Consider the following 24,655-nt stretch of genomic DNA (forward strand, 5'->3'; position numbering starts at 1 on the left):
TGACCTAGGGGAGGAGGAAGAACAAGGGACGGGGCCCAGGGGGCACGATTTGGGTTTTCTACAGGGCTTTCTCGGAGTCTGTCTGCTCCCTTTGGGCTGCACCACCTCCCTGGTTGAAGGGCCGAGGCTGGGGGTCCCTTTCCCCTTAAAGTCGCCAGATTCCAGGCAGAGCTTCTTGGAGGGCCTAACCGTCCCGCAGCGGTGGCTTCCCTCGAAGACCTGAGCTGGGATTGGGTTCGAGGGATTCTCTCTTGTGGTTATCCAGGGCTGAAAGAGGCTGGCGGGTTGCGACGGGGAGATATGTCACGGATCGTGGGGCCAGGTGCAGCTCATGAGGCACAGCCGAAAGGCCAAGAACAGGCAGCAGGGTATGAAGAACTTGCCCCGGGGCTCGCGGGGACTCCTCCTGCGTTCCCAGTATGCCAGGTTATTTTATTATCATTATATAATCATTCCCAGGTAATAAGAATAATATTTTGCATTAGGAACACATCTTCCTCGGGTTAGGATGTTATCTTACAAATCTCTTCGGAAAAGAGGCCCGGGTCTTCTCCTTCATTTCAGTCATGCTCCTCCTGGCCAACAAGCTCCCATCTCGCCTCTTACAGGAAGGCCACCAGGACTACCTTTCTACCAAACTCTCTTTTTTTGGCCCCTTTCAGCAATAACTACTCAGTTTACAGTGTTTATAAAACATGCTCTTTTTTAAAAGTCCTGATGTTAAGAAAAAAGCGGGGGAGGGAAAGTCATGAAGTCATTTTCACTGTGTATGTGTTCTGTCTTCTTAATTGGATTTGAAGACCTAAAGGTCTTTTCCTTTTCTTCTTTCTTTCCCACTTTTTCTCTTCTTTTCTTTCTTTCTTATTCTTTTTTCTTTAGTACCCCAAAGTGCCCTGCATTTGCTCTTTGAACAAAGTTCTGTTTGTTGATGGACTGACCGGCTTACTGACGTAAAGATGGGGAGCAAACAGAGGGACAGATCAAGGCCCTTCCTTGACGCCTGGAGGAAGCTGGGGCCAGTGCTCTGGACGCCAGGTAAACCCATTCCCCAGCCCCCAAAGCTACCTTGCCTGTCTCCCTTCCTTCCCCTCACCCTGCCTCAACACAAACCCCAGTAACAATCACATCCTACACACCATCCTTGCACTTTCTCACTTTGCACAAAGATCGTAGGTCGTGCCCAGTTTCCTTCTGATAAAAGGAGGGATCTGTCGGGACCCTAAAACCCTACAAAGTTTGCTTGTGAAATACACCCTCAAGCCATCTTGGTGTTTGCCTGACGTGAGCGACCCCGGGCTTTCGAATTGTGTTTTGCTAATTTGGACCTCCGACCTACCCTCCCCCTCAGCCCCCGCTCGGGAGAGGGTCTGGAAACCGCGACAGCGTCTCTGCGGAAGGCTCCGGATCCGGGAGGTGGCGGATCCGCCCTCCATCTATTGGATGGCTCCCAGGCCAATTGTTAGAAAGAGGCATATGTTCATCTCGGCTTCTGGAGTGTCTCCGGAGCAGTTGCTCAACAGCCAGCCCCCTCCCCCATCCGGACCATTGAAGGGCAGAAAAAGGAGCGCCCTCCGCCACATTTCTCTTTGCCTACATGCCAGAAAGGGTCTCCCCACCGGTAACTTCCTGTCATCTCCACTGTCCACCTCCTTGGGAGCAGGAAAGAGAGGGGCTACGAGCACTCAGCTTTAGAGCACAAAAGCCACCCTTTTCCTTTGGGGGGGCAGATGGAAGGGGAGGTTAGTCTCAGAGGCAGGGAGAGAGCAAAGGAGACATTTGCATTTCTCTGCAAATATGCCCTGGATCACTGACTTCCCAGTCGGTTCCAGCCGAGCTCAGAGCTCTCCGCTGAACTCTTATCTCTAACTTGGCAACTAGACTGCGAGCTCGCAAACCAAGGAGAGGACAGGGATGATAACCCAGCAAGAACCTTCTGTGCTCCAGCACTGGACCTGGCATGTTCCCATCCATCATCTCATTTAATTCCCACGCCCTGTGAGGTAGGGTTTACCAAAGGTGAAAAGGAGTCCCAGAGATTTGCCCAAGTTCACACAGCCAGGAGGTCCGGTGTTTGAATCCAGGTTAGGCTGACTGTAGAGTCCTCACCATCACCCCTGCACCTTGCTGCCTGGGAGGGTAAGGGGGCATCTAAACTGTGGCCAAGAGTACAGGTTCAAGGGTCAGTCCTCCTGGGTTTAAATCCCTACTCTGCCATTTACTAGCTCTGTGATCTTAAGCCAAATGGCTTCATTCTTTAGGCCTCAGTTTTCCCATCTGTTAAATGGGGATTATAATGGGAGCAACTCCGTGGGTTTGTTGCAAGGATCAAAGGAAAAGCTTGGGTTGATGCCTGCTGTGTAGTAAGTGGTCCACAAATGCTGTGCCTTCTGATTCTTTTCCTTTTGCCTCCTAGTCCTGCCTCAGCTTACACACTTCAGGTTCAATAATACTTGCTGACTGACTAATTTAAAAACCAGGCTGTGAGAGGATGAAGCAGGTCTATAAACTCAGGAAGGGGAGAAAGAGGAAAATGCAGGTTTGTTCTCAAAATCCCACCTTCCAGAACCAAGGGCTGTCTGAGCCTTATGACGGGAGTAAATTAGGGAGCAATAAAAGACCATGACTTTTTACAGGACAGCCCGTACGCATACAGAGTGGTCTCTAGAAACATATATAATAAGTGTGTAGAAAAGTTAAAAAGCACACATTGCCACATGGCTTGCAGGATCTCAGTTCAAACCCCGACCAGGGATCAGACCCCGGACCACAGCAGTGAAAGGCTGGAATCCTAACCACTAGGCCACCAGGGAACTCCCATAAAAGCACAGGTCTTTGTTTAAGAATGTTTGGAGCAGAATTGTTTGTAATAGTGAAAAATGGAAAGCAATTTAAATGTCCATGGTGAAGGAGCGTCCCTTGGTACCTTGATACTAAAAAAAATTGTTTTTAAATCCTGATTTCAAAAACTCTTTTATTCATGGGAAAATGTTCACAACAAAATATTAACTAAAAAAAAGACACAGGGTACAAAGTTGCATAAATATGATGCCAAGTTGCAAAGGGCTCAAAGAACAGAAAATTAAGTACTCACTGTTTCCAACCATGTATGAATATGGGTAATGAAGCAATGGTCAGGAAAACAACAACACTGTCAGGTGGGTGGTAGGATCGTGAGGTATTTTTTTTCTCTTTTCTCTATGTTATGCAACATGATTATATTATTCTTATAATTAACTATAAGTTTATAGTTAATGGACTGCATAAACAGTATGCTTCTACTATTGTTAAAATTATTTGTGCATAGAAAAAGTATTGAAAGAATATACACCAAAATAGGGACTTCCCTGGTGGTCCAGTGGTTAAGACTCTGCGCTTCCAATGCAGGGGGCACAGGTTTGATCCCTGGTTGGGGAACTAAGATCCCACATGCCGCGGGGTGTGCCCCCCCAAAAAAAGTATCTTAAGAAAAAAAAAACAAAACCTAGAAACAAACAAACAAACAAAACACGAAAATGTTAACAATGATTATAATTGAGTGGTGGGATTATGCATGATATTTTTCTTTTCCTTTATTTTTCTGCTATAAGATTATATTATTTTCTTACAATTAAAACAGGTTCATAATTTGAAAAGTGCATAATCAGTACAATCCCACTGGTGTTAAAAGTATGGCTGTAAATTGAAAAAAATGGGAAGGAAATATATTAAAATATTAAGTTTTTATATTAAGTGGTAAAGGATTATGATTTTTCTTTAATATGATTTTATTACTTTTATAGTTAAAATAAAATGAATACTTACAAATGGCATATACAGTAGGATCCCACTTTTGTTAAAAATGTATATATATATGTGGGTGTGCATAGAATAAATAATAGACTACTCCAAAATGTGGTTGTCTCTGGGTGGTGGGGTTATGGGTGATTTTTGTTTTCTCTCTTTTTAAAAAAAATTTTATTGGAGTATAGTTGATTTACAATGTTGTGTTAGTTTCAGCTGTACTGTTTTCTTTTATACACGATTTCTTAGTTTTCCAAATTTTTTACAGCTATCATGTATTATCTTTTAATTATGAAAAATGTAAAAAAGAATTCAATACTGAAGTATTTATGGGAAAAAAGGGCATGTCTGGGATTTGCTTTAAAATATTCCAGTGGGGATGGGAGAAAAGTGGATGGGGATATAGAAAAAAATAAGATGATAATTGTTGAAGAGGGGTACATGGGCCTTCATTATAATGTTTACTTGTGATTATGTTTGAAAAGTTCCATAAATACTTTTTAAAAAGCATTTTCACACCCATTATCTTTCAATCTTATGCCAACCCTGTGGGATTGATTATCTCCATTTTGTAGAAAACCGGAGGTTTAAAGAGGTGAAGTCACTTGCCCCACCCGTCACACAGCTGGGAAGTGAGACAGTGGGCTTGACTTGGGGCACCACATCCCAGTTGCTGCTTCTTTATAACAATTTTAAAAAATTAACATTTTGTCTGGCGATAAATGTCATAATTGTTCCCTGCACAGAAATTGGAAATAACAGAAAAGCACCAGGAGGGAAACATCATAACCCACCGGCATCATAGTTAACCCTTTGGTGTCTGGTCATGCAGACTTTATCCCTGCTGTCTCTTACTCCAGAGGTAATGGGTGGGGCAAACATCGTACATGCAGTAAGAGTGGTGAGTCATTCCTAATGGGCTAGTGAGTGAAGCTGCAGCTGTTTGGGGACCCCTTCATGTGTGAGGGGCTCAGGAGATGGTGAGTCCTAGCCACCCCCTCCTATCTTTCCTTCGTGCCCCCTCCAGATACTGCAGTCTGGATCACAGTTCTTTCCTGTATTCTTCCTTCTCCTGTAGGATCTCAAGGACTACAAGTCCATTTGGGAAGTCGGGGTGGCCTTTCTCCCCTTATTTCATCTGGAGACCCTGCCCAGAAGCCCCCTTGGGATCCTGCAAGTCTGCAACCACACCGAGTGCGGTTGTGCCTCCATTTCCCCATCTGGAAGATGCTAGTGAGAATAGCAGACCGGTTGGCCTCTGCCAGGGAGTGATGAGCTAACGTCTGTAGCGCTTTCCAGCCCCTCGGAGCAAGGTGCCGGAGCCTCCCCAGCGCCTCGCCTGCCGCTGCCAGCCTGAGTGAGCGCCTGGGCCTGGCTGCCCCGCGCCGAGGGAGCGGTCGCATTCCTCTGCCCCAGGCCAGCGGGCTTGGACCGGCACTCGCTTCTGCTCCTGTGTTAAAAAAAAAAAAAAAAAAAAAAAAAAAGGAGGAGGATTGAGGGGAACAGGGAACAAGATTAGCCCTGGGGAAAGGGCCTTGAGAAACAGAAAACTGAGAAGAGAGCAGGGAGATAACAGGGCATCCTTGGGCACTCCAGTTAGCTTCAGCGATTGCAGCCTTGGTTTCTTGTTTACACAGGGGGGTGGGGGAAGTTTGGAAAGGGCCAACAACTGGGGCCAGTCGAATTGATTCCCTACTTGATTTCCTGTTATTTCTACATAATGGGAAAACCTCAAATATATGCAAACAGCTTCGGCCACCCAGCCTCTCACATCCTTCATGGCTCCGCCCACTTCAGGCTTTGGGGATGTCGTTCCAGTATATGCCCCTTCTCTGTGCTCCCTCCCGGCATTTAACTTCACAAGAGGCCTAGGAAGTCAGCACTATCACCCCATTTTAGAGAGAAAGGCACAGAGCCCAGAGATGTGAAATAACAGGCCCAAGATTGCAAAGCTAGTAAGCAGCGGAGCTGGGATGCACAACAGGGTGGGACGCACCCCTAAGGCCAAACTCTCCCTCTAGGCTCCCTGCTCCTCTGTTATCGGTGTCTATGCTCTTCTTGCTTCTAGAACGGATGCTCGGCCTTTCCCACTGCAGTTGGTGGTCAATGTGTGTGGGGCAGAGGGTATTCGTGGCCCAGTTTGAGGGAGAGACCCTTGAGCGGGGAGCCCAGTTAGGGTCTGCGGCAGGAGTCTCCAGGGACGAGGTGCGGGGTGGGAGAGGGCTGCAGCCCGAGGACGGCAAAGACGACTCTGAAAAATATTATCTAGGGAAAAGCACAAGGTTCAAAGGCAGGGAGGGAGAAAGGTGCTGGTGTCGGGGAGAAAGAGACACAGCTGGGCCAGCCAGGCCCTGGGCTGTTTGGGTGACAGCAGTGAAGCTGGAGGCCTTGGGAAGGTGTGAGGTTTTCGTGGGGGAAGAGAAACTCTGCTTTAAGCATGTTTAGTTTAAGCTGTTGGCAGAACATCCAAGTGGAAATAGCTTGCACACAGCCAGGAATATAGGACTGGAAAGAAAGTGTGAGGTTGTGTCAGAAAGAGCAATCGGCAGGATGACTTTGGGCCAAACTGGGGGGAACGTTCCCCTGCGTCTCTCCGCAAGCACAGAGAGGGGCTTTCTCCTCAGGCGCAGGACACCGGTGCTTCACTGCAGCGCTCCTTTCCTCTGCTCGCCGCAGCGCCTGGAGCCCAGCACAGTCGTGCTACATGCTTCAAATCCCTAAAGGGCGCTGTGAAGGGATCTCAGTCCATAAATTTCCCCATGCCACGGAGTGACAGGGGCCTCATCTTACTTTGCTAAATACATTTTGGCTGGGCCTCAACATACCAGGCCTTCCCTCGTTTCACTTCAGCTTCTAGAACACAAGTCTTTGGGGTCTTGTATACTCTCTCTTTTCTGCCACCCACCACTTTTAGGTCAGCACAGCTGACTTCATCCTTCAGAAGGTGAGGCCGTTTTAGTCTGGCCTTGATTCCTGCAGCATCAGGCTGAAACGGCTTGCCTCACCTGAGCCCTGAAGTGATGTGGCAGCCCCTTGGCCCCCAATCTCATGTCTATGCTGGGAGTACTACCCTGCCCTTGTCTCTCTTGGGCTCTGAGGTCCTGCCCTCCCAGCCTCCCAACATCCAATCGCATCTGAGAGCTCAGACTTCCACTCATGATCCAGCATGGACCCCACTTTTCCTCTAGTCAGAGCCCTGCTGGCATGGAGAAGTCTCCCAGCTTGGACCAGTTGCCCTGATTGCCTCTGGGGTTGGCTCAGACAAACATGGCTGTGTGAATGTGGTTAGGGTGCATCTCACATGTACAACCTGGGGGACTGGAAAGATTTCCCTGGATCCCCACAGCCACAGATGCTTATCCTTTTGGGGATCAGCAATCAGAGCTGGAGACAGATGGAGGACCTAAGGTAGCTCAGGGGGTCAGGGTGCAGACTCTGCTGCCAGCCACGAGGAGAGGACCACAGGCCCAGTGACCCAAGGTCCCTCTGCTGGCTCCACACTGAGACAATGCCCTCAGCCAGCACATCCAGGCTCCTTGTGCCAATCACAAAAAGTCACCTCCTCTGGGAGGACCAATTAGAAACAGGTGCTGCTCCCTCTGGGATTTACATAACCCTCACCCCAGGGCACGCGGCTTTGCAGGAGGAACACAAGCTGAATTTCAGGGGTCCCTGTGTGGCGTATGATCTGAACAAACATATTCGGAGGCCCTGCAAAGAGATGAGCCTGGATGAGCGCATGGCTGACGTTCCTGCAGTGGCATAGCACCCCTAAGATTGCCACCTCAGGAGAGTTTTATCCCTCCCAGCTCTGATGAGAAACATCAATGGTAACGTTTCTTGGGCACTTACTAGGCGACAGACCCTCACTGTTCTTAGTGTTCCATATTTATTCTCTCCTCGAATCCCCACAACAACCTGAGGTGCTGGGCGACTACTATTGTTACCTCATCTCTATTTTTCTGATAGGAAAATTGAGGCACAGAGATGTTAGGCAGCTTGCCTATGTCCTACACCCTGTTAGTTTTTGGGCTGAGGATTCAAACCAGGCCCCAGAGCCTCTGCTAGCGACCAGTGGGCCTCACTGCCTTCTAAGTAACGTAATGTCTGCTGGGACCTGCCCCTTATAGTTCCTAAAGGACTTTCCCACCCGTGAGCAGGGTCAATTCACAGCCCCTTCTACCCCACTGAGGTCGTCGCTATTATTATCAATCCCATTTTACAGAAGGAGGCTCAGAGAGGTGAGGCAACCTTGCTGAGGTCACACAGCTAGCAAATGAGGATGCTGGGATTTGAACCCAGTTCTGCCTGCTTCTATCTCCCTTTTTTGCTCTCTAGCTACCCCCCACCCCAAGGTTCTTGCCATTCCTCAAAACTGAATGTCAGAGCCAGTGGGGCCTGGAAAGATGACCTCATCTGAACCTCACACTGTTACAGAGGAGGAAGCTAGCACTGCATCGCTACTTGGTTAGAGTCAGAGGAAAAGAGGCAGACAGACTGAGCAGAAAGAAATGTATTCAGCGGAGAGAGAAGGAGAGAGCAAAAGAGCAAGAGGGTGAATGCCTGGGAAGAAAACAAGGCAAGGAAAAGAAATCAAATGGGAAAGAGAAAGGCCCAAAGTGGGGTGAAGGCATAAGTGACCGGCCATCTGGAAGCAGCACCGAGCTTGGTGGGGGCGTGTGTTTGTGAAGCAGGGGAGCCAGACCCACAGGTGCAAGGGCCCAGCTGCTGCCAGCCAAGAACTCTCTGGGCCCCGCGCCCAACCAGAAAGAAGGGGCTTTGGGCTGGGACAGACTCTCAGCCAGCCTGATGGGGCTCACCCCTAAAGCCTTCCTTGGGAAGAGGAAGGAAGGTTCCCATAGCCTCTTTGCATTTTCTTCAAACTTCTACCAAGTGATACCTTTGGAGTCTCGACTCTGGATGATCCCTGCTGCATTTGAATCCCAGGCTGCCTGGCCCTGGCTTCGCCTGGTCTGAGGGGATGGGTAAATGCCAATTCATAATGCCACCAGCTTGGTACAAAGGAGGGACAGGTAGGGAGGGGGAAACGGCTGTCCAGACCCGACTGGTCACCTTCCCAGCCAGCTCAAGGCCTGACCTAGTCTTAGGTCCAGAGCCCGGGGCTCTGCCATCAGATTGCCCTTTGTTCAAGAACTGAGGCTGCCACTTCCTAGCTGTGTGACCTTGGGCAAGTGACTTTATCTCGTTGGGCCTCAGTTTCCTTCCATGTAAAGTGGGAAAAATAAGAATACCTACCTCATGAGGCTGTGCCAGGGTTGAATGAGATAATGTCTGTGGCTATAAACTCTCAAGTGCTGTACACATGTGAGTAATTACTCTTCTCTGACCCCTGTTCCCTGCTGCTTGGGGGATGGAGTCAGACTTCCAATCCAAGTCCAGTTCCAAGCTTGACTTCACCTCCTTGGCCCTGTTTTCCTCATTGTCACATATGCCTGTGTGGGAAGTCGAGCCTCCCGACCCATTGGGGTGGGCTCAGGGCTGACTGTTATTCCTACATAGCTGTTCCTTCAGGCCACAGACATGAGCTGAGCCCCTGCTCGTCCCTGTTTTGGTCACCAAGGCCTCAGAGGGGACCATGGTGCCAATTTGGCCCTCAAGGAGTTCCCAATACAGTGGGGGAGATAGAAAAGCAGACAGATCAAATCAAGCGGGAGATAAGAAGAGATGACATCTGAGCAGAGGGCCAGCCTTCACCAGGTGTTGGGGACAGCATGTGCAAAGGCATTAATGGGAACTAGGAGAGCAGCACAGGATGGGGTCGGTAAGGATGCCACGTTAAGAAATTCAGCCTTGATGTGCTCACTGAAGGTGGCGTGGGCAGATTATACGTGGAGCCTGGTACAGTTTTACTCAGTAAACCATGTGCATTGCCTCCACTTTCACCATCCACCCTCCACCCCCACCAGCAAGCAATCGAGCTGAGCCCTAAGCTTCCGGGAGAGATCCCAGTCCTTTCTCCTGAACTCAGGCCAATAAGGCACTTGATCCCCCGTCGCCCATCCCACCCCCCACCCACACCAGCTTCCCAAGCTCAGTAAATGGCACCTCTGTTCACTCAGTTTCTCAGGCCCCAAACCTTGTCTTTCTCTCTCACCCTATGTTCAACTGATAAGCAGATTGTCAGCTGTCTCTTTAAAGTACATCCAGGAGCCAAACCACTTCTCACCACTTCCACAGCCACCACTCTGGTCCAAGCCACTGTCATCTCTCTCTCTGCCTCTCTTTTTTAATTAAAAAAAATTGAAGTATAGTTAATTTACAATGCTGTGTTAATTTCAAGTGTACAGCAAAGTGATTCAGTTACACATATATAGCCACTGTCATCTCTTACCTAGATCACTGCTGCAGCTTCCTGACTGGTCTCTTTGCTCCCCCATGCCCTCCAGTCTGTTCTCCACGCAGCAGCCAGAGGGATCCTGTCCTTCTCTACTCAGGAGCCTCCAACAGCGCTCCGTCTCCCCCAGGGCAAACGTCGAGGTCCTTACAGCGCCTGTAGGACCTGGGCCCTCCTACTTCTCTGCACTCTTTCCTCCCCCCGATTCCCTTCGCTTCCGGAACACCAGCCTTGATGTTTTTCACATGTGACAAGGTGGTTCCTGTCTCAGGCACTTTGCATTTGCTGTTCCCTCTGCCTGGAACACTTTACAGGGGAGCCACATGGTTTGTCACCTCACTGCATCCAGGTCTTGGCTCAATGTCACCTCTTCAAATGGGCCTTCCCTGGGCACCCTATCTAAAACAGTAATCCTGTCACTCTCAACTCTTACCTTGCTTTATTTTTCTCCATAGGACTCATCACCACTTGCCATATTATATTTGTTCTGTCTGTCCAGCTACAATGCACATTCCACAAGGGTAGGGATTTTTGTGTTTTGTTCACTTCTGTATCTCTGATGACTAGTATACTGCCTGGCACATAGCAGGCTATCAATAAATATCTGTTGAATGAAGGAATGGCTGAGCCAGAGAGTCCGGCTTCTGGGTGTGGGAGAGAGAAGTTGCAGGAGAGTCAGAAGTGAGATGGGGCAGAGATTAGCCAAATGGGCTCTGGAGTGGAATATGAAACAGATTCTGCAGAATACTCCTCAAAGGAGAAAAAAATATGAGTGAAAATCAGATGAAGGCTGGTAGAGGAGAGCCCAGTAACTCAGGGACAGAGTGGATAGGGTTGGAAGGATGGCATTTGCCCCTCTCTCTCTCCCGCCTTCTAGGCTGGTAACCCCAGGACCACGCCCTGGAGATGACAGGTGCCTTCAGAGGAGGAAGTCCAGTCTGGCAGGAAAGCTTCAGGGCAGCATCCACAAGCCTGGCAGAGAAGCCAGCCAGGGAAGACTGGAGAAGTTGTCCCTCTCCACCACCACACCCACCCCCCGCCCCCAGTATATAGCTGTGATTTCGTGGTTTCTCTTCTGTTTGTCTCCATTCACAGACACATGTAAACATTATTCCCACCTCCCAGTTTAACCCTCATTCTCACCCTTATTCTATCTTTATCTCCATTTCCAACTAATACAAACCCATGCCCTCCATGCCACTCACAGTGTGAATCCCAACAGCGTTTAGGTGACTTCTGGGGGAATGTGTGTTAGAACTGCACTGGACGTCGAGAGCTAACCTTGGCCCCTGGGGAAACCAGGAAGAGCTGACAGTCACTGCTTTCCCTTCAGCTCCTCACCACTACGACTAAAGTCCTACTATGTGCCAGTCAGGAGTGCTGACATGAACAGGTGGGAAAGGTCTTGAGTGTAATGGAAGAGACAGATAGTTACTAACTTACTGCTAAGCATATAAAAACTTGTCCAATCTCACTAATAAAATCACAGCAACCAAAATTCAAACAATGAACACTTCTGGGGATCAAAATCCATCATCTCTTTTGTTTGTTTGTTTTTAATGTCCACGCCCTTTGATCCAGCAGTTCCATTTCAACAAAGATATCATAAGGAAATAATACAACAAATGTGCAAGGGTGTAAGTGAGACGATCTTCATTGCAATAACTTTTCTTTGAGGCAAAATTCACATAACATAAAATTAGCCATTTTAAAGTCAATAAATCAATGGCATTTGGTATATTCACAATGTTGTGCAATCACCACCTCTGCCTAGTTTCAAAACACTTTTATTACCTCAAAATAAAATCCATGCCCATTAAACAGTTACTCCCCATTTCCCCCTCTGCCCAGACAACAACCAGTCTGCTTTCTGTCTTTATGCTTTTGCTTATTCTGGATGTTTCATATAAATGGAATCATAACACTATGCAACTTTTGGTGTCTGGCTTCTTTCACTTAGCATGATGTTTTCGAGTACTGTAACATGTATCTGTGCTTCATTCCTTTTTTACAGCTGAATAATATTCCACTGTATGCATATGCCACAATTTTTTCATTCATTCATCCATTGATGGACACTTTAGTCGTTTCCACCTTTTGGCTATTATGAAGAGTGCTGCTATGAATATTCATGTACAAGTATTTGAACATCCATTTTCAATTCTTTTGGGGCATATACCTAGGACTAGAATTGGTGGGTCATATGGTAATTCTATGTTTAACTTGTTGAGGGACTGCCAAACAGTTTTCCACAGTGGCTGCACCATTTTGCATTCCCATAGCAATATATGAGGGTTCCAATTTCTCCATATCTTCATAGACTCTTTTTATTTTCTGTTTTATTTTTATTATAACCATCCAAATAGGAATAAACTGGCAACTCATTGTGGTTTCGATTTGCATTTCCCTAATGATTAATGATGTTGAACATCTTTTCATCTGCTCATTGTCCATTTTTGTGTCTTCTTTGGAGAAATGGTTAAACAAGTTATTTGCCCATTTTTAAACTGGGTTGTGTGTCTTTTTGCTGCTGAGTTTTTTATACATTCTGGATACTAGATCTTTATCAGATATATGATTTGCAAATATCTTAACCCATTCTGTGGGTTGTCTTCTCACTTTCTTGATAATGTCCTTTGCGGCAGCAAAAGTATTTAATTTTGAGGAAGTCCAATTTATCTATTTTTCCTCTTGCTGCTTCTGCATTTGGTGTCATAGCTAAGAATCCATTGCCAAACCCAAGGTCATGAAGACTTACCCCTATGTTTTCTTCGAAGAGTTTCATGGTTTTAGCTCTTACATTTAGGTCTATGATCCACTCTTTTTAAAAAAATAAATTTATTTATTTTTTTATGGCTGTGTTGGGTCTTCGTCACTGCTCGTGGGTTTTCTCTAGTTGCTGCGAGCGGGGGCTACTCTTCATTGTGGTGTGCGGACTTCTCACTGCAGTGGCCTCTCTTGTTGCAGAGCACGGGCTCCAGGCGTACAGGCTTCAGCAGTTGTGGCTCGCGGGCTCTAGAGCACAGGCTAAGTAGTTGTGGTGCACGGGCTTAGTTGCTCCGTGGCATGTGAGATCCTCCCGGACCCGGGATCGAACCCGTGTCCCCTGAATGGGCAGGCGGATTCCCAACCACTGCATGACCAGGGAAGTCCCCTATGATCCACTTGGAGTTGATCTTTATTTATGGTGTGAGGTAGAGGTCTAACTTTGTGGTTTATTTTTTAATTTTTTTTATTTTTTGCAGTACCCTTTGTTGAAGAGGCTATTCTTTTCCCATTGAATAGATTTGGCACCTTTGTCCAAAATCAGTTGGCCATAAATGTGTGGGTTTATTTCTCTACTCTCAATTCTGTTCCATTGGTCTGTATGTCTATACTTGTGCCATTAAAGTACTGTTTTGATTACTGTAGCTTTGTAGTAAGCTTTCAAATCAGGAACAATGAGTCCTGTTCTTTTTTTTATTAATTAATTAATTTATTTTTATCTTTGGCTGCGTTGGGTGTTTGCTGCTGTGCGTGGGCTTTCTCTAGTTGTGGTAAGCGGCGGCTACTCTTCCTTGTGGTGCACTGGCTTCTCATTGCGGTGGCTTCTCTTTTTTTTTTTTTTTTAAATGTTTGTTTACTCTTTTTTTTTTTTTTTTTAAAGGGAACACTATTTATTTTGGCTGTGTTGGGTCTTCGTTTCTGTGCGAGGGCTTTCTCTAGTTGCGGCGAGCGGGGGCCACTCTTCATCGCGGTGCGCGGGCCTCTCACTATCGTGGCCTCCCCTGTTGCGGAGCACAGGCTCCAGACGTGCAGGCTCAGCAGTTGTGGCTCACGGGCCTAGCTGCTCTGTGGCATGTGGGATCTTCCCAGACCAGGTCTCGAACCCGTGTGCCCTGCATTGGCAGGCAGATTCCCAACCACTGCGACGGTGGCTTCTCTTGTTGTGGAGCACGGGCTCTAGGTGCGAGGGCTTCAGTAGTTGTGGTACGCGGGCTCGGTAGTTGTGGCGCATGGGCTTAGTTGCTCTGTGGCATGTGGGATCTTCCCGGACCAGGGCTCGAACCCGTGTCCCCTGCATTGGCAGACGGATTCTTAACCACTGTGCCACCAGGGACGCCCCAACTTTGTTCTTCTTTTTCAAGATTGTTTTGGCTATTTGTCGTCGCTTGAGATTCCATATAAATTTCAGGATGGATTTTTCTATTTCTGCAAAAAAGTCATTGGGATTACATTGAATCTGTGGATAACTCTAGGTAGTAGCGACACTGTAGCAAAATTAAGTCTTCCAATATGAGCACATATGTCTTTCATTTACTTGTGTCATTTTCTTTCAGTAACATTTTGTAATTTTCGATATACAAGTCTTTCACCTCTTTGGCTAGGTTTATTTCTAACTATTTTATTCTTTTGGATGCTATTGTAAATAGAATTTTCTTAATTTCCTTTTCAGGTTGTTCATGGATATAGAAACACACTGATTTTTGCTTGTTTACCTTGTACCCTGCAACTTTGCTGAATTTGTTTATTAGCTCTAGTAGTTTTTTTGTTGTGCAGTGTTTTTATTTGTAAGGAAAAATGAAAGCATTCTGAATGTTCAGCATTAGGGGACAAGTTAAACAAATTTTGGAGCATCCATATAATGTGACCACTTTATGGTATCCAGATTTTTTGGTATGTCTGAAATATGTCATAAAAGATAATATGGTAGTTCTTTGTGGACTGATATGGAAAGCTGTCCATGGCATATAACAAAGTGAGAAAAATCAGGTTACCAGAAAGGATGATTTCATTCATGTAAAAAAAAAAAGTCAAATGGTCATGTATGCATAATGCCAGCTCCCTGGGGTCAGGGATTGTTGTCTGTTTTGTCCACAGATATAACCCCAGTGCCTGGCATGCTGCATGGTACATAGTAGGTGCTCAGTAAAAATTTATGAAATAAATGAAAAAAGTCTGGAGATATAAACACCAGACTGCTAACTGTGGTGATTGCTGAGGTATGGGGTTATGCGGGAACCATTATCTTATTGTTTGAATGTTTTTACTTCAAGCATCTATTGCAAAAAAAAAAATAAAGTCTTTCCATTACACTCCCCCCATCCCCCCCCTCACCAAGTAAGAAAGGCACTGTGGGCAGGCTGAGAGAGGAAGGCACTAGGACTCATTCCATCAGGAGTAAACAGAGGCTTCTCAGCCACTTTGGAGCTGGGCCTCAGCAGGCTCATTTCTGTTGTCCCAGCGGCTACAGCAATGTTTTTAAAATGCAAATCTGAGCAAGCCACTCTTTGGCTAAAAAGTCTTTGATGGCTCCTTACCTGCAGGATCAAGTCTAGCCTCCTCTACCTGGCACAGGAAGCCCTTTGTGATCTGGCCCCTGCTATTGTTCTTCCTGTAATTCACTAATATATATCACAGCTTTTTCTTATGGAAATTTAAAAGCACACAAAAGTAGAGAGAATAGTACATTCAACCTCCATTTGTCCGTCAAACCAGCTTCAACAATGATCAACATTTTTCAAATTTTGTTTCAGTTATCTCCACCCACCACCCACTGCCACTTCCCCCATACACTTTCCCCCTCTGGAGTATTTTAAAATAAACCCCAGATATATTATTTCACCTGTAAATACTTCACTTTGTATCTTTAACAACTGAGGACTTAGATAAATATATAACTACCATGCTGTTATCATACTTAACAAAATTATCAGTAATTTCTTAACATCACCTAGTCCCTGTCCAAATTTGTCCTATTGTCTGAAAAATATCTTTTTATAGCTGGTTTGCTTGAATACTGTCTAATATTCTGTGTTCCAGCAACACCAAACTGCTTGTCACTTCCCTAAATTTCATGTGCCTTTGCCAGGAATGTCTGCCCCCAGTCTAGATTGCCTGTCCCACTTCTGTGTCCCATAATACCCAGAACGTGAGGCGTTGCTTTGTCTGAGTGTGTAGTTCCACCATTCCATAGGTATGTATGGAGAATTACAGGTGCCAGGTACCATGCCAGGCACTGGGGTACAACAATGAAACTGCCCAAATTCCCACCCTCCTAGGGGTTGTGTGTGTGTGTATGTGTGTAGGAATAAAAATGAATAAGATAATGATGAATGGTATAAAAATAAATGGTGTTTTGGAATAAAGAGAGCAAGGTGGCTACTTTAGATGGCATGGCTAGAAGGAGCCAGTCTGGGGAAGATCTGAGCATTCCAGGTGGAAGTACTAGCCTGTGCAGAGACCCTAAAAGGTGAGGGTCTTAGAAGGCCCCCATCCTCGAAGGCTCTATATATGTCTGTCTTTACCTCTACATTTGTAGCTCTCATCCTTTGGGGGAATCATGAAAACCCCTTTGAGTGTTGAGAATCTGATAATAGCTATGAGGGGAGGGGAGTCAGACCCAGACAGTCTGAGGCCGAAGTGCATCTGTGCTGCTGGTCAGCTTGGGGCCCAGCACTGAGCAGGTTTGGAGACTCGTCCTTAGCAAAGGCAGGGGAGGAGGAGCTGCTGGAGCTTGCTGTGCAGGGACTTAGAGATGTCAAAACCTGCTCGGCCTGATGGCTGCTTGCTTTTCTTCTTTCTCTTCCTCCTCTTCCTCCTTCTTCCTTTTTTGTTGAATGACAATAGTTGATTTTCTTATAAAGAAGTTTTTCTGCCTTAGAAAGAGTCTTTTAAATACAGAATTGGAAATATACTCCTCTTTCTGTGACAACTCACACTGAAGGCCACCGAGGCAGATCCACCTCCCCAAAGGGAAACTGGCTTGGGATTTTTCCATTGGCTTTCAAAAAATATATTTATTTACTTTTTTTGATCAGGTAATACAGTCACAAACTCAAAAGGTACAAAAAGGAACACAGTGCAAGTCTTCCGTGCTCCCCTGCCACCTGCCACCTGGTTCCCCTGCTTGGAGGGAACTGAGGTGTCCCAGTTTCTTGTGTATCTTTCCAAAGGTGTTTTATGCAAATATAGGCATGTCCAATATATATATTCTTTTTGTTTTTTTTTTAAAAACATCTTTATTGGAATATAATTGCTTTAAAATGGTGTGTTAGTTTCTGCTTTATAATAAAGTGAATCAGTTATACATATACGTATGTCCCCATATTTCTTCCCTCTTGCGTCTCCCTCCCACCCTCCCTATCCCACCCCTCTAGGTGGTCACAGAGCACCAAGCTGATCTCCCTGTGCTATGCAGCTGCTCCCCACTGGCTATTTTACATTTGGTAGTGTATATATGTCCATGCCACTCTCTCACTTCGTCCCAGCTTACCCTTCCCCCTCCCCATGTCCTCAAGTCCATTCTCTACGTCTGCATCTTTATTCCTGTCCTGCTCCTAGTTTCAAGTCAGAACCATTTTTTTTCTTTTTTAGATTCCATATATGTGTGTTAGCATACGGTTTTTGTTTTCCTCTTTCTGACTTACTTCACTCTGTGTGACAGACTCTAGGTCCATCCACCTCACTACAAATAACTCAATTTCGTTTCTTTTTATGTATGTGCCCCACTTTACGGGGATAAGGTAACAGACCCAGGAAGGTCGAGTAACTTGCTGAAAAGCACACAACTACATACTGTTGTCGTCGTGTGGGGAGGGCCGGAGAGCAGCATGAGGCTTGGTCCAGCTTGGACTTTGGAAGCAAAAAGAAAGTTGTTTACTCCAAAGTCACAGTTTAAAAATATTTTAGCGGCACGCGGTGTGGGCAGGGGGAAAAGTAAGGGAACTTGTAGTTCCAGGTGGGTTGGCTTCCTGGCTCTGCCACTGACAACTGGGCAAGTTACTTCACAGTTTGTGGCCTCAGTTTGCTAAGCTATAAAGTAGAGATGATAATACCCACCCAGCGGGGTGGATAGTGACATACTGTAAATAAAAGCGATTTGTAAAATGGGGCATATTCCAATGCTTGCTTTGCATTATTATTATGGTTATGATGGCTGGTCCTTGTGGACACAAAGGCGGCTGTTTCCTGAAGGGAAGGCAGGCTCACACTGGGTACAAAGTTGCCCCGCCCTCAAGCCACCTTATCTAAAAAGACCCTCTCCAGCTGAGTGAATTGTAAATCAGGAACCCTCCAGCCGGATCAGTCTTCCTTGCCAGCTCAGAACCTCCTGGGTGGTTATTAGAACAGCCCCAGGGCCTGAGCACAAACTCTTCCTCAGTGGGTGTATTGAATTTACTTTGATCTGTAACTTTATCTGCAGATCAATTCTTTTAATAAAAAGTTTATGTATTTATTTTTCCAATTACAAAACTAGACCCTGCTTACTAGAGAAAATTGGGAAAATATTGAAAAGTAGAAAGAACCAAAATTAAACCATCTTTATACCTTCTTCCTCCACAGAAGCCCACCTCAGTTAGTATCTTGGTGTATTTCTTTTCTTTCTTTTTTTTTTTTACAGCTTTACTGAGGGTGTAATTGATAGACCAAAAGCTGCACATATTTAAGGTGTACAATTGGATGAGTTTAGACCGAGCAGAGCAACTCTTAATCTCTCTTGCTTGTTTTGGGAATACTACCTTTGTTTGGTATTTCAATTTTAATTGCAAAAAATGGAAAATGATTCCTACTTCCATCTATGGGATTTTTTTTTTTTAGCCTAATGTTTTTCAACAAGAATCAAATGAAAAGGAATCCACTTTACCAGGTGGTTGCGTCTTAGGGCTGAGTCCTTCACAGGAATTTGGGTGATGATTTTGGGGGGTGGGTCCCTTAGAAAGGATTGGGATACCGGACTCAGCAAGCCTTTGAGACCACAAATCTTGGCGGGTGGTCCCTTGCAGGCTGGGAATTCAGAGTTCTCATTTGCCTTCCTTGGCCTCCCCACACCCCACCTGCCCCATTCAGCGCCTCCTCCCTCTTCTATTTTTTAAAATCCCCCTTCATTTTGGCATAAGTAAAACTGTCCTTAAGCCGAGAGTGTATAATTAGGATAGTGGGCATTTGAAGTGACTGGTATTCCTAGCCGACCAGGCGCCCCGATGCTGTTTAATAAAAGCTTGGCTATTCCCAGCCCAGGACACGTTCAAGGCTTTTTCCACTCTCTTCTGCCGAATGCCCTTCCCCCCTCAGTAGCCGGGAGAAATACAACTCACCCTACAAGGCCCAGCTCAAATATCATCCCCTTTGAAACGCTCTGGGATGCCGCCCCCGCCGGGCGAATTGCTATCTCCCCAGTGCTCCCACAGCTCGGGATTCATGTTGGCTACAGAGCACGAAGCATGTTGGAATCTGGTTCTTTCCCTCCTACTTTGCGTTGTCTGGGAGTTCCTAGATGGCCAGGATGGGGCCGTGTCCTTGTCTCCCATCCAAGTCCCAGTAGCTGTAGGAGCTGCATAAATACTTGGCGAATCAAATTCCAAAATTGTGACGTTTGGCCGTCCCTTCTGCTTCCTCATCTCTCTCGTGACCCACCCCCCCCATCTGCATTTTGCCATCTGTCCTTCGCCTTTGAGGTTATAGTAACACCAATGCATCACAACTGTATCCCATTTTCATCAAGTGTGCTGATTGCCTACCCTTGAAGGGAAGTAGCTTCTATTCATCAAGATGTCCCTCTTGTCTCTGACATGCCACCTGCTCCTCCGTGGGGTGCCAGCAAGACCCTCTCCATGGTTGCAGCACCTGTATTCCCGTGAGCCCTGGACAGGCCCCAGCACAGGTCAGAGCTTGGCTTACTGTCCCCAGGACTTAGTGGAGACACGCTAGTTCCTCAGCAGGATCCAGTACTCAGAGTCAGCCTCCCAGGCTGGGCCAGAGCAGAACAGGGAAGCAGCAGGGTTATTCTTGATACTTCAGTGAGAGGAAATGTTCAGAACTGTGTGTGCTGTCAGTGGTACTTTACAATGAGGACAATGGGACAGAGAGGTAGGTTTTCAAAGATTTTATTAAAAAACAAAATAGATCCGCAATCCTGAAAACAACACGGGTGGATTTCTCCCCACCTCCCAGTCTGCTGACCAGCCCCCTCCCCCCGAGGCTCCACCTGGATGGTCCTGAGGCCCAAACCCTGCCTGTCAGCTCCCCCCTGCCCCACGAACTGTCAACCAAATCTCCATGCTTTCCTCCAGCTTCTGATCTGTCTCCTTTAAGAAAATAAAAATACCCCCTCCCCAGCTTGCTTAAAAATAATTTTCAAAGATTAAAAACGGCATCTGTGTGTTTTTAAAAAATAAACACTTTAAGTGTTGGAAATCTTTGTCTTCCCCTAGGTCTAGTTGAGGCCTCTGGGGTGCCTGCCTGCCTCAACCCAGGAGGCCAGCTGCCACTTGGTGCCCCTTGGAAATTTTCAGGAAGTAAAATTCTTCCAAATTTCCCCTGCAGTCACAAATTCCACACACTGCTCGCATAAACACGCTGTCTTCATTACAGGCACTGCTCCTCAGCTCTGGAAACCTGATCTCTTTTTGTCAACTAGACCACATGCTTCAGATTCCCTACAAACAGGAGAGAAAACAAAAATCAAATTCAGGTAACATATGTGAATTATACCTCAATAAAGCTGCTAAAAAAGGGCGCTTTCATTTTGGGGCTAGTTCTTTTGCTGCCCTTGGGAACCCTGAGACCCCCAACATATGAACAAGCTCAGGCTAGGCTGCTGGATGGTGAGAGATATCTGGTCCAGTTACGCCAGCAACCACCAGCCACCCACCAGACATGTGAGTGAGGCCTTTGACAGCTGGCTGACTGCAGTGCTGGGCGAACCCAGCCAAAACTAGCAGAAGAACCACTCAGCTGAACCCAGCCCTGATTGTTTTAAGACACACAGACACACAGACACACATATTCCAACACTTTTCAGAGTTCGCATCTCACTAACTGCACCAGACTTTACCTTGCCCCCAACCTTTCTCCACCTGCCCCTGCCCCCCCCCCCCCCCCCCCGCTCCCCGCTTAGCAAGGCACAACCCTCCTAGCATTTTCATTTTCTCTCGTGAGTACCTGTGAAATGCGAATTGGGGATTTCCCCCTGCCTTCAGGTCTAAGAATCTTAGAGGGAAATGCAATCACTTGAAATCCTACAGGACTGGGCTCTAGGAATGAAAAGTTTGCTCCCTTGGTCCCTCCACAGTCTTCTCCTTGTCCCACTTCCCCAAGCAGAAATACTGGGCTCCAAACCCTACTGACCACTTCTCCTCTAAAACAGGAAGGATGTTCCATGAGGGCAGGGACATGGGCTGCCTTACTTTTGGTTGATCTCCAAAGTCTAGCCCAGTGTCTCACACATAGTAGGTGCTCAATAAATGGATGAATAAATGGATCAATGGAAGAAAGGAAGGAAAGAAAAACAAATCAGCACCCACTTGCCTATCTGGTTTAATTTTTAATTTTAAATTGACATACAGTGAAATTGACTGTTTCTGGTATGTGCAGTTCTGTGATTTTTAACACACGTAAAGGTTCATGAAACAGATTGGTCTCATTAGCCACCAAAATCCCCTGTGCTAACTTTTTGCAGTCACATCCTCCCCTCCCCCTCTTACCACCTGGCAACCACTGACCTATTCTCCATCACTATAAGTGTTGTCTTTTCCAGAATGTCATATAAATGGAATCAAACAGTATGTGACCTTTTAAGACTGGCTTCTTTCAAGCAGCATAATGCCTTTGAGTTTCATGCAAATTTTTAGGTTCATGCAAATTTTTCAGTGTATCAATAGTTCATTCCTTTTTTGGTACCCTTCACCAAGTTTCTCCAAGTGGCAACATCTTACATAATTATTATTTAATATCAAAACCAGGAAATTGACACTGGTATAATTCACAGACCATATTTAGGTTTCACCAGTTTTATATGCACTCATCTGTGTGTGTATGAGTGTTTGTGTGTAAGAGTATATTCTATGAAATTTTACCACATGTATAGGTTCGTGTAACCCCCACCACAAGAAGATACAGAACTATTCCATCACCACAAAGATCTCAATGCTACCTTGTTAACTCCCCTCCACCCCCTATTTGTAAGCCTGACAACCATTAATCTGGTCCCGAGGTCCATAATTTTGTCATTTCAAGAATGTTATCTAAATGGAATCATACAGTATATAACATTTTGAGATGGGTTTTTTCTCTCACTCAGCACACTGCCCTTAAAGATCCATCCAGGTTATTGGGTGCATTACGTTCCTTCCTTTTTGTTGCTGAGTATTGTTCCATGGTATGGACATGGCACAGTTTGTTTAACCACTCACCCGCTGAAGGACATCTGGGCTGTTTCCAGTTTTTGGCTATTACACAAAAAGCTGCTATGAACATTCACGTACAAGTTTTTGTGTAAACACAGTTTTCATTTCTCTGGGATAAATGCCCAAGAGTGCAATTGCTGGGTCCTATGGTAGTTGCATGTTTAATTTTATAAGGAACTGCCAAACTGTTTTCCAGAGTGGCCATACCATTTTACATTCCCACCAGCAATGTATGAAGGATCTAGTTTCTCAGCATTCTTGTCAGCATTTAGGTGGTGTCACTAGGTTTTATTTTAGCCATTCTGATAGGTGTGTAAGGATCTCTTATTGTGGTCTCAATTTGCATGTTCCTAATGGTCAATAATGTTGCATGTCCTTTCATGCACTTATTTGCTGTCTGTATATCCTCTTCATGTCGTTTGTTAATTGGACTTTTTTTTACAGTTGAGTTTGGAGAGTTCTTTATATATTCTAGATACAAATCTGCTGTTGCATATATGATTTGCAAATATTCTATCTCAGTATATAACTTGTCTTTTCATTCTTCTTTGTTTTTTGGCTGCAAACCGTGTGGTTTGCAGGATCTTAGTTCCCTGACCAGGGATTGAACCCGGGCCCTTGGCAGTGAAAGCGCAGAGTCCTAACCACTGGACCACCAGGGAATTCCCTGTCTTTTCATTCTTCTAACTCTTGCAAAGCAAAAGTTAATTTTTTGGATCATGGTTTGGGTGTTTTCAACCCTTAAGCTCACAATCTCTGGATAATCTTTGATTCTTCATCTCTTAGTTCAAGCTCCCTCCACATCTTATGAGTTGCCAAGCCTAACCTCAAGATGTCTCCCAAATCTGTCCTCTCCTTTCTGTTCCCCTGTCTCCACCTTATTAACAGTTCTCATCACTCAGGTTACTGCAACAGCCTCTTAACTGGTGCTCGCACCTCTGGAGCTGTCCCCTGCACAATTCTAGCGGTGACCACATGCCTCCTCTGCTCCGAAATAACTTTAGCAGCTCCCGACCACCTATGAATGAAGTTTAACACCTTAGCTTACATGTGCCCCATCCATACTTTCCCATCTCCATGTGGGCCTTTGTGTTGTTGCCTCTTCTATGGAGAACCTACAGGGGATCCTGGTGCTGAAGTGAGGGTCCTTCCATCTGTAAGTACAGCCAGAGCTTGATGAATGAATGATTGCACGGATGAAAAAAATCCTGGGTCCGAGTGTCCCAACAACACATGTTCACAGAAAGGAAAGGTGGGTGCTGTGTTCTCTGCTCTTCTGTCTCACTCTCCAGTTACATTTGGAGGCAATTAAGAAAAACAACAGAAATAATTTCCACCAGAAGTTGATGATGAGCAATACTGAGTTTGGGTAACAATGAAAATGTAAGCTTAAATAATGCCCATTGTTCTCCCTTCACATCTACCTTTTCCAGCAGTGGGTGGCAGCCTGAGAAAATTCTAAAAGCTAGCATGGTCTGGGGCCTGGGGAGACACAGAGTACAGACCAGAGGGGGCAAACTCAAATGCCTACAGAGGCCAAGAATGTACTAGATGTCAGTAGAACAGACTGGGGGCAAGACATATGGAGCACTCTGGACCCTTTTTTCTTTTTCCTACTTTGCATAATGAGTATAAGAAATCATTTCCTTTTTTCTTAACTCTATTACAAAAGAAAACAAAACCAAAGTGGTGTCAGTGAGATGAGAAATGGAAACTCACACTTAGCCTAGAGTAGGAGGTACAACAGGGAAAGGTGGGATCTGTGGCAAACAGGAAGGTACCTGCTCACAAAGGGGGCAGCTGCTACTCGGCTCCAGCCATTCACTAGTGTGCAGGAATGTGGGCCCAGTGTGACCAGATCTTTCCATTTTCCAAGAGAAGTCAGAAATTCACATTTTTATGCAAAGTTTTCACAGTGTGAAATGTGGACAACTACTTAAAAATTTTTTTAACATCTTTATTGGAGTATAATTGCTTTACAATGGTGTTTCTGCTGTATAACAAAGTGAATCATCTATGCCTATACATATATCCCCATATTCCCCCTCTTGCGTCTCCCTCCCACCCTCCCTATCCCATCCCTCTAGGTGGTCACAAAGCACCGAGCTGATCTCCCTGTGCTATGTGGCTGCTTCCCACTAGTTATCTATTTTACATTTGGTAGTGTATATAAGTCCATGCCACTCTCTCACTTTGTCCCAGCTTACCCTTCCCCCTCCCCGTGTCCTCAAGTCCATTCTCTACATCCGTGTCTTTATCCCTGTTCTGCCCCTAGGTTCTTCAGAACCATTTTTTTTTTTTTTAGATTCCATATATATGTGTTAGCATACGGTAATTGTTTTTCTCTTTCTGA

General features: G+C 45.8%; 1 protein-coding gene across 5 annotated transcripts in view; it reads right to left on the minus strand.

Moving 5' to 3' along the window:
- Window positions 1–19,985: 19,985 nt before the first annotated feature.
- The window catches only part of HDAC8 (histone deacetylase 8), a 243,685-nt gene continuing 239,015 nt past the window's right edge, over window positions 19,986–24,655 (minus strand). For 4 of the 5 annotated variants that reach the window (XR_014258681.1, XR_014258682.1, XM_082446014.1 and 1 more), the window contains one exon: window positions 19,986–20,553. Coding sequence is in view for 3 of the 5 variants with exons in the window: in XM_082446014.1 (XP_082302140.1) it covers window positions 20,531–20,553 (23 nt within the window). In the remaining 2 variants the exon portion in view is untranslated. Of the gene's footprint in view, window positions 20,554–21,019; window positions 21,255–24,655 lie in introns of those variants that run through there. The other variant, XM_082446018.1, reaches the window with a different exon arrangement.

The sequence above is a fragment of the Balaenoptera physalus genome, assembly GCF_965194825.1.
Source record: "Balaenoptera physalus genome assembly, chromosome: X".
Lineage (NCBI taxonomy): Eukaryota > Metazoa > Chordata > Mammalia > Artiodactyla > Balaenopteridae > Balaenoptera > Balaenoptera physalus.